The sequence below is a fragment of the Lactuca serriola genome, chromosome 4, assembly GCF_051521515.1.
Source record: "Lactuca serriola cultivar US96UC23 chromosome 4, Lser_US96UC23_V15, whole genome shotgun sequence".
Classification (NCBI taxonomy): domain Eukaryota; kingdom Viridiplantae; phylum Streptophyta; class Magnoliopsida; order Asterales; family Asteraceae; genus Lactuca; species Lactuca serriola.
Window position 1 is genome coordinate 80,440,263 of NC_136411.1, and position 10,361 is coordinate 80,450,623.

The following is a 10,361-nucleotide window of genomic DNA, read 5'->3' on the forward strand; positions in this document are numbered from 1 at the left end:
TAATTTGAGTTTATTAATCATATAAAAAACATATAAAGAAAAAATCCTGATACAAGATGACAATAGGCATGATCTGCCCCTCTTTCCTAGGAACGAGTCATGATCCACCCCTAACATAATCAATCAATACTTCCAAAATGTATGACATGTTTGCTTGCTTGGTTTTTCATAAAGAAAAAAAAAAAAAGAGAAAAAAGATATTGTATTTGTATAATACCATTAACTTATAACGCATCAATAACTTTAACGATAACTTAACTGGATTCATTCAAGTATTTAACACTAATGCAACCAATTAACCACCAATTTTAGATACACAAGTTTTAATAAAAAAATATAATTAAAAGATTCCATACCTCCATTATTTGACATTTGAGAATTCGATTAAATATTTATTTTATTAATAAAAAAACAAAACAAACATACCATTGTCTATTTATTTTATTAATAAAAAAACAAAACAAACATACCATTGTCGAGGAACTATCAACGATGCCTAAATCTCCACGTCCATTGTAACACCCAACCACTATTACAATGCTATAAAGTCTTCCAATCCGAGTTCAAGAAAATGAGTAGACATCATCATCGGAGTTATTGTTGCTTTTGCTAACCACCACCAACCACCGTGATCATGGATGTCAAAGCCTCAATCGCCACCACCGTCTACCCGTCACACCAACCCTTCACCGTTGATCACATCCTCCCTCTCTCCCAACTCGACACCGATCGCAACATGAACGTTCCATTCCGTTACGTCCGAGCCTACGCCGCCGCCGACCATCAAAATGCCGACCCCTTTGATGTCATCACCGCCGCTCTCTCCACCACCCTCGTCAAGTTCTATCCATACACAGGATCTCTCCACCGCCGTAAAAGCGACGGCCGGTTCGAACTCCATTGCAGTGTTGGTAATGGAGTCCCCGTCATTCCGGCCACTGTTGACTCCCCGTTGAGCTCTGTGAACTACCTTGATGATGCCGATGAGGAATTTATTGAACTGTTGGTCCCGAACCCGGATCAAGAAGCCCGGTTGACCCATGTGTTGATGTTACAGGTGACCCGGTTTAGTTGTGGCGGGTTTACTCTTGGTGCAGCGGTTCACCATGTTCTTTGTGATGGGATTGGTGCCACGTTGTTTTTCAATGCGATGGCTGAGATTGCTCGAGGTGAGAATGAGATGAAAGTTGAACCGGTTTGGGACCGGTCGAAGTTGCTTGGACCTAGAGAACCGGCTAGGACGGAGTTTCCTATTGAAGAGTTTTTGTCTTTGGATAAGGATTTCGTGCCGTATTTGGGGTCGAATGAAGATGTGGTTAGAGAGATCTGTAATGTAAAAGATGAGTGGTTGGACCGATTTAAGATTTTTCTACAAGAAAAGTCCGGTTCGAGCTTCACCACTTTTGAAGCTTTGGGTGCTGTTCTATGGCAAGCAAGGTACATTGATTTGTCGTTAGACGTCATTTTCAAAGACATTTTCATTTTATTAATTTTCAAACATATGCCTTTTGAAATCTAAATATAACACAATATTGTTTTTAAACGGTAAATTACATACCAATATAGCATTATTTATGATGAATTATGTTAATGTGTTAAACTAAAAAAAAATATAAAAATTCAAAACCAAATAACCAAATGATATGATAAAAAAGTTTTATTTTAAACCAAAAGATCATGTACATAGAATTATAATGTTCGCATGTACCATCGCTCGTCATCACAATGAAAATCTTGTACCATTTCATCAACTGTTTGTTTGAATGAGTGGACCCGTTAGTTAACACTGATTCATAGTGCATGGTTATAAAGGTACAAGATAAATATTTTTATATTTTCTTAAATAATCTTTAATTTATTACCACCGTTCATCTGACAAAAGAAATACAAGACATGCTATTAAGATGTATCATCAATCAGTAATATTAAGTTTTAGTGTTTAGAAGTTTCTTAAAGTACAATCACCCAATTGCATCACTATTATTAGAAAATAATGCGTTATCGTGTATGACTGTTAGTAGAAAAGTCTAAGTACTCGTACAATACCATTATTGGAAAATATTCATTGATTGATAAAAAATTCAGTAATCATTTTCACAAAATTCTTTATGTGAAATTACTTTATTTTGCAAAAAAAAAGAAAAATAAATAAATGCAAACTAGCAAGTTTTCCATAGCTCTTTTGCAAAATTAATATTTTGCAAAAACATGATTAAATACTTGCAATTCTTTTTTTTTTTGGCAGGAATTATTAGGTTTTTTGAAATTATTATGCAGAAGTATTAATTAATATGCAAAAAAAATAACAAATAAAAAGGACCATTCATAAAGAAATTTCAATGATTATTTTGTCATGGTTTCCTAAAAAAATGTTTATTTTGTGCTATTTAGTCATTATAGTGTATAGATACTCATTAACTTTAGGAGAAAAATAACTTGACACAAACAATATTAACATTTTAGTGACTTATTGATTTATTGCACGTAATCATTATACTTGATAAGCTTGGACATTTTTATATTCGAACTTAGGGTTAATAGTACTAAAGAATAGTTATAGGAGAAAAAACAAATATAGTCCAACTTTCAAAGATTTAGCTAAAAAAATCCGAAAATAGCCTAGAAAATCGCATATAGTTTGATAGAGGGTTGGAATTTTTCGTAATGAATTACGGATTTCCATAATGGGTTGCCACTAGTACAATCAGATTAAAACCTATACAAATGCAATCTTAAACATGCAGATTAAAACCAATACTTCCCTGCCTGCAGTGCGCGCAAGTCCAGTCGTTTATGCATTTGTTTATGTTTGTTTATCTCCATTCTTATTGTGTTTGATCATATTGATTTTTATTTGTTAATGTTTGCTAGTTTAGTATTTTAACGAATACAAACGAATCAACATGAACAAAGTAATTTCATAAACAAACACAAAAAATAAAATTCTTTCTTTTATCCATTTGTATATATCCTGTTAAACTTAAATAAACCAACATAAACCATTCGTTCCCATTTACATCCGTAGCTTTTAAAAATAATTATTTAACATTTATGAAAACAGGGTGAAAGCCTCGAAGACTCCAAGAAAGGAAGAGGTAAAATTTGGTTATGCAGTGAACATAAGGAGGGTAATTCAGCCGCCACTACCCGCCGGCTACTGGGGCAACGGTTGCGTTCCTATGTATGCACAAACCACAGCGGGAGATCTAATTGATAAACCCATTTGGGAAACAGCCCAACTCATCAAAAAGAGCAAGAGAAACGTGAGCAATGAATATGTTCACTCGTTTGTCGATTTCCAGGAACTAAATTACGAAAAAGGGATTAACGCCGGAAAATGGGTAAGTGCGGTGACTGACTGGCGGCACTTGGGTCATTCAACGGTTGACTTTGGTTGGGGTGGTCCGGTGACGGTTATACCCTTGTCCAGAAACCTTCTTGGGAGTAGTGAACCGTGTTTTTTCTTGCCGTATTCGGCGGCTACTCAGGGGAAGAAAGATGGGTTTAAGGTGTTGTTATATATTCATAAGGATGCGGTTGTTGGATTTAGAGAGGAGATGGAAAAGTTTGTGAATATGGAGTTTGCATAGATTTGTACTTGTAAAGTGAGTGAAAAGGTTGTGAATCAATTGCTACTTGCAAGTAGCACTCTACAACAATCTTGTGCATGGTTGGATGGTATTTTTGATCCTTCAATTAGTGTTATCTCTTAAATAGCACAATCATAATGTATTGTTGGAGAACAGTTGGCTGAAAATGAGTTCCTTTGTAACAAATTCGTATTCGTCACTTTGAATCATGCTTTTATGTTCTTGGAAGGAAGGACTATGCTAAAATTGAAAGAAAGGGACCAACTTGTTTATGTTTATGTCTTTCAACTTGACACGTGGCAATCTAGCTTTGGCTGTACTAAATTTTAATATAATTTATTTGATTTGATTTTTTATTGAAACTTATTATCATTTCAAATATATAAAATAAACTTAGGATTTGTAAATTCAATCTTCTATCTATGTAAAAGACATAAATACCCCTTTTATTTTCATCATCCAAATTAGCCTAGAAAGGTTGTCTGATCTAGTTCAATCCGGTGTAATTTACTCAAAGCGAGTGGAAGCCTCTCAGTAAGTTCATGGAAGTCCTACCTTTTATGAAGTTGCTATTTTGAAAATCTATAGACTGAGACATCTACATTTTGTAACTTGCCAAGTTTTAAAATTTTCTGTTAAGAAACTAGAAAGAATGATGGGGTGTCGCTTATTCAGACCTTACTTCATTACCATCCACTGAAAATTCAATCAGTATAGCCATTTTCTAACAAAAGTCTACATTATTATGACACTTGAATAGCTAACTTTGATTAAAACACAAAAGATAAGGGGCAACAAAAGACATGTACCTGAAATCTTCACAGCCTGACAATTCTTCTACCAGAACAGAAGCAAACAAAACTCCTGTTCTATCATCATAACAACTTAAAGAAACATCATTTATAGAAAGGTACTACTTCTTTTCTACTTGATGGACTCAAGGGGGCCAAAGCAGTCCATTTTACTTAATGTAATTAAAAAAAAGTTCTAACTGTTTACAAATTAGGTATTCATTTATTTTTGAGTAACCTACATTTTTTATCCTTGTTTTTAGCTGATTTTTTGGTATTAGTCCAAAAAGAAATATTTTTTCCTTTTTGGTCCCTATTTAACTTTTTCATAGCATTTTCTGGTCCCTCTCACCAAGTTCGTTTACCCCATTCATGTGCCTTCCAGACTAGGTCTTTTTGATCTTTTCCTTGCACATGAAGGAAGAAAATGATCATAAAGAAGGAAAAGACCAAAAAGCCCATGTGTGCAAGACAGCATTTAATTGAAAAAAAAAATAACAGGGCCAAAGTACCTGATACACAACATGTTGCAGTTTTAGTTAAGGCTCAGGGATGCAGCAAATTTCTGAACCATGCTGATGTATCGAATTAATTTTAAGGATTTGAACAATAATATAAAAGTGTAACTCTTTTTGAAAAGGAAACAAGGATTAAAACTAAAAAAAGAAGAAGGATATTTTCTGTTGATAGATAGGATGATTAAGCATGAGGAGATTATTGTTATTGACAATAGCTCGAACAAGTATATCCTTTGCCTCCTCATGCTTCTTTTTCAGCATGTTACATATCTGCATACAGAAAACAAGTCTGGTTGATACTTCTTTTACCCATAATACCAATATGCTTATATTCTTTTATAACCAAAATAGAAATGTATAACATGAACCAAGTGAAATGCTTACATGTTCTATGTTACATTCACATAGCTATTATGGGTAAGAAATGGTATGTATGTAGGCATATTATGTGTAAAGAAATGTAAAGATGTTGCTATATTAGGAAAACAATAAAAGTTCATTTTTAAAAGTTTCTGATCACATTATTATTATTAGCTCTAAAAGAAGTAAGTACAATGCTATTGTGGGTATAGGAATGTAAGTGCATTGGTGTTATGGGTATAAAACATAGTAGATTGCCTAAATTTGTAGAAAGAGTAAAGTAGGTTGCTATACTTACAACATCAAGTTCCTTGGAACATGCCTCAGCTTGTTGAAAAAGGGCATCATTTTCTGATGCAGAATATATCTCCATTTCAAGGGTAGAAACGTCAACCCTAGGTGACTTCTCATTTGCCATGCTGGCATTGTTGCCAATCTATAATTAGAAAACAAGAAAGTTTTACATTAATAATTTACACCAATTTGGAAGTGATCCAAATATGTTTGTAGCTTATGTACCTGTTTCTCAACAGCTTTTTCTGATGATGGTGTCATATTGTTACTGATTTTTAATGAAGGATAGGTTTTAGACAAGATTACAGTAAAAGAATTTTATTTTTTTTTACATAAAGGTATAATAATATATATAAATATAGGACCTGTAGGGTGATGCAGAGAGACGCTTTAATGGAGTAAATGTTGGTGTTCCAACAGATGCCTGCATGATTAATCATTATAAAACTAGATTAAGTTTTATAATCCTTGTTTTGGTGACAATTGAGTGATGATGAAAGAAGTAGTAAAAGAACCTCAAATGTTTTACGCTTCAGAGTTGGAGTGGATGTTGTTTGGCTCCTTGTGTCAACAGAAGGGTTCCTCTTGAGCACCATTTTTTCTTGCAATTCCAAACCTTGCTCTTTGTTTCCCATTAATGGAGGACCCTTTGCTAACATAGAACTGAGTGGCTTTAACTTCTGTTCTGTAGCTCTGCATTACAAGATGAATGATAGGTAAAAAAAAATTGTAAGCCGGCTATTTTCGATGATACAAATGAGGAGGGCATTTACGTCTTTTGCACAAACAAAAGATCGAGAGTGAGACCTTGTTCCTCCTTATTCGGTGGGACACAAAAATCAGTTTTTGTCATATCATGTGTAACAAATGGGGCCTAATGCAGAAGAGAATAGATTAATATTAAACATGCTACCTAGAAACCCTTAGAGTAGAAGCTTGAGATGCCCTCATCTCAGCTTTAGCAGGTGATATCTGCTTCTTTTCTACAACAGTTTTCCCAATGTTACAAGTAGATTTCATGCTTGTAGCTTGAAGTCCAGGATTTAGGCTTTTCTGTGGGAGATCTTTTGTTGACTGTTCCACTGAATTGGATGGATGGACATCAGACCTAAAGAAAGAACCCCCTAAATATTATTGGATGTGTGCATTTCCATCAATTATTAAAGAGTAAATGACATTTCTGTAAAAGGGTTATTCTTCTTTAAACAAACAGGGCCTTAAAGCAGAATGATTTCAACATAAATACCAAAACCAAACCTGAGTGCATTGATATGTACAGGATTTTGGTCCCTTTCCCTTGATGCATGTTCCTCCTTGGTTGGACCAATATTATGTGTCATTGTGGTTGACATTGGTTCATTTCTCGGTTTTATATTATCAGCATTCAAGCATTCCCTGCAATTAACCATAATTAAAAGATATTAATAATTTTGTTTTATAATAATCTTCTGTTTTAAGTACCAAAGACTCACCGAGTATTATCACTGACATTTGCATGACCTGTCTCAATGTTCTTAGTTTGAAGAGGAATGTTTCTGCTTACCACATTGGGTAGTGGCCTTGATATACCAGAAAACTTGCTACCAAACTCTACACTTTTAGAACCAAACTCCCTGCAAAATTGTTACACATGGGAATGGGATTTTCTTCTTCATAATATTTGATAAAGCTGCTTGTAAATGAAAGTCTCACCTTTTTCCAGGTGGAGGATTATTTGGTAAGGTGCCCATTCTTTTATTGCCAACAGAGATGAGTTTTGTTGAAGAGACTGATGCCTGCTGCTTTTCAGATTCATTTCCATTTTGTTTCTTGAAATATTTTGATCGGGTAGGAATATTCCCTCTTTCTTTCTCTGACACCAACTCATCAGTTGTGGTTCCACTGCATAAGATTAGCACAGCATACTTACACATATGCCTAGCATAAGACTTACAGGCTTTGCCTACTAGATCAAAAAACATTTTATGTTCAACCAGATTCCCAAAACTGTTAAATATAATGCTTTATAAAGAGTGTAATTATAAAATAGCACATAGTCTCACCCATCCAGCAAGCCCATATGAAGTTTGGAAACTGAATCTGCATTCCTCTTATCAACCATTTCCCCAAGAGTCAAATTGCCTTTCACAGTTGTCATGGAACTTTCAAGATGTGAATCATCTTTACTTTTATTATCATCATCAACATGGCCAATAAGGACATTATGATCCCTTTCCTTGCACATTTCCCTCTTTTGACTTTCTGAATTCATATGTGCTGATGGATTTTCCAGTAGTAAACTTCTATTAGTAACCACTTCATTCACAGGCCTCACATCACTATTTAGCTCACTCCCTGTGCTCGGGTTCACCATTCTAACTGAAGTTCCGGATTCTTCTTCTGAAACATTATCTAAGGATTGACCAGATAAATCTTGCATAACTTTTTGAGCTTGAGGTTCTGAATAAGATCTCTCCTCTGATGAACGAGATTCTTGGGTTGGTTCCTCATGGCTAGATGAAATCATCTTCTCAGATGAAAGTGTTGTCTGTATCTCATGTTCTTCAGCATTTGAGCTTTCATATGTTACAGATTTCGAGTGGTCATCTTCATTTCTGGGATCAGGAGCCTTAATATTCTCCATTTGAGTATCAGCCTTTGATATGGGATGCTTTGATGATATATCATCATCTTTTAATGCATCAGCATCTTTATCCAAAACGTCTACAGAACCTTCCTTATCTTCAGATTTTTCACACTTTTCATCTGTCTTTTTCTTTGTTGACCCAAAGTCTAAATCTGGAAACCTGCAAATACATAAACCATGTGACTGATTGTATCCGATAAAAAAAATAGACTCCAATATGACTTTATAAACTAACTCATTAAAATCAAATGAGAATGCAAAGTCATCTCTCTTTGCTCGCTCTCCACCAGAAGATGCTTCTTTGGATTTTTCCTTCGATTTTCCAGATTTCTTTATAGGAGAAGATATATCAAGATCAGACATGTCTGTCTTGAAAGATGGCAACTTATCAAAATCAGCATCAAGAGAGAAATCCATATCCCTGAAACAAAGTTATATCATGAATGTTATTGAAAAAAGTTATACAGAACTCTGTAATGAACAGTACATAGTCTTAAACTCAGATACAAAGTTTGAGCTGTTTGTCCAGATTAGATGAAATTAATAATTTCAAAGATGACATCCAAGTATATATAAAATATGTAACTTTGAGGTTTTGCAGTGCTTACATTTTGTCAAATTTGAAATCCATTTTCTTGCCTTTGGTGGTTGTTCCAAAGTCAAAATCCATTCCATCGCCAGCCATGGACATTGATTTCCATGAGCCAAGAAAGTCATCTCCAATGTCTATATCTGCTATGGACCAACAATATTAGTTGCAAAATAGTTACAGATGCTTACTTAGAGATCAATGAATCCATAAAGTTAGAAAATTCATACGTTGGCTATGTTAAAAGGAAAAAAATCTCTTATGATTGTCAACTAACTCCTATATGAAAGGTTAAGAACTTCTTTGAAAAGTTACCTAGCAGTGAACCTTTCTCTTTAGATTTGGCAGATGGAGTTGCTTTTTTCTGTGATTCTGACATCTGCAAGCAAATTGATGCTATGTTATTAGCTTCAACATAAAACTACAGAGATGGATAGTTGGTAAATCTAGAAGAAATTTATGAAATATAAGATGATGGAAACGGTTTGGAATGAATAATAATGAGAACAAATTTGCACTTTCTGATGAGCAACATTATATCCAAAAAGTATCTTCATATTTTTACTAGTAGAAGAGATGGATTGCCATCAGGCCTTGATTGCAACAGGCAAGTACCTATCTACATCGCTTATGTGAAAGTCATCAAAACACGTAATATGTATTATAAACCTTACAATAGATTAACAGAAAGTTAGAAACCAGTAACTCTAGAAATCAAACTGAACATCAGAGGCCACTTGTCCAAATATTTTGCGATACTAAACACTGATAGGATATACGATTCATATAGGGTTTCGATTAAATTACAAATGTAAAAGTTGAGTCTAATATGATGAAACTTTTCATTCGAGATCAAACCTCCCAAACGCTCCAAGATCTACTCTATACTTAGCGATTTTTCATGATTCAACGATTCGAACAGAAGAGTGGGGCGTCGTTAAGCAGAATCAACTAGCGAATGAAAAGAAACATACAATATATGAATAATCGACTGAAAATTGCTATTCAGGAAGAAGATGGAGAGAAAATACCTTTCTGTTCGCTGTCCGCAGCGTTGTGCCTTTGTTTTGCGTCTGTCTGATTTGGCGCTCTAATGCTTGAACCGCTAGTGCCGGAATGCTTGTTGGTTTAAGATTCTTGAACGTTAGCTAATAAAAAATTAGGGATAATAGAGCGAGAGGGTAACTACTTTCACTTTTTCACATTTAGTTATTATGGTCAGGTGATGTTTTTATTATGGTCAGGTGATGTTTCTTTTTTTTTTTAAGCAAAAATTTAGAAAGTACACATCACCTTTACAACCCTTTGCAGTAGAGGAGATAGACCAAACGGTTATAGTTTGTTTTTGTTAACATCTGCAAGTTACTACAGACATTAAAAAATTAATGATATTTCAACATAATAATAACTTAAATTAATGACATATCAACAACAATGCATCATGAATAATAATAAAAAACATATAAGTTTATGATTTCAGCAAAAATTTTAGCATATTCAGCAAACATTTAAGCAAAATTTATGATATTTCAACATATATTTATGAACTTTCAGCAATAAACCATCATTATTATAGTTGAAAAACAAACAACA

The 10,361-nt window shown here is 34.2% G+C and overlaps 2 protein-coding genes across 10 annotated transcripts; one reads left to right on the forward strand and one right to left on the reverse strand.

Annotated features, from left to right (window-relative positions):
* Positions 1-475: 475 nt before the first annotated feature.
* LOC145101983 (HXXXD-type acyl-transferase family protein) lies at positions 476-3,862 on the forward strand. Its single transcript, XM_079039297.1, has 2 exons — positions 476-1,437; positions 3,062-3,862. The coding sequence occupies exons 1-2, from the start codon at positions 635-637 to the stop codon at positions 3,588-3,590; spliced, it is 1,332 nt and encodes a 443-aa protein (XP_078895423.1). The 5' UTR covers positions 476-634; the 3' UTR covers positions 3,591-3,862.
* A 395-nt stretch (positions 3,863-4,257) lies between these two features.
* Positions 4,258-9,955, reverse strand: LOC145101981 (uncharacterized protein At4g18490). Of its 9 annotated transcripts, none has more exons than XM_079039292.1 (16): positions 9,800-9,954; positions 9,084-9,147; positions 8,788-8,914; positions 8,415-8,600; positions 7,596-8,339; positions 7,246-7,434; positions 7,026-7,166; positions 6,811-6,948; positions 6,467-6,661; positions 6,069-6,246; positions 5,919-5,977; positions 5,779-5,821; positions 5,558-5,695; positions 5,057-5,169; positions 4,894-4,959; positions 4,258-4,454 (listed from the first exon to the last, which is right to left on the reverse strand). In XM_079039292.1, exons 2-15 carry the CDS (start codon positions 9,145-9,147, stop codon positions 4,917-4,919), a joined length of 2,358 nt encoding a protein of 785 aa, XP_078895418.1. In that variant the 5' UTR covers positions 9,800-9,954; the 3' UTR covers positions 4,258-4,454; positions 4,894-4,916. The 9 variants fall into 9 exon arrangements, 8 of the variants coding, with proteins under 8 accessions (XP_078895418.1, XP_078895419.1, XP_078895416.1 ...); XM_079039293.1 differs by having other exon boundaries at positions 4,258-4,459; XM_079039290.1 differs by having other exon boundaries at positions 4,258-4,782.
* Between the last annotated feature and the right edge of the window lie 406 nt (positions 9,956-10,361).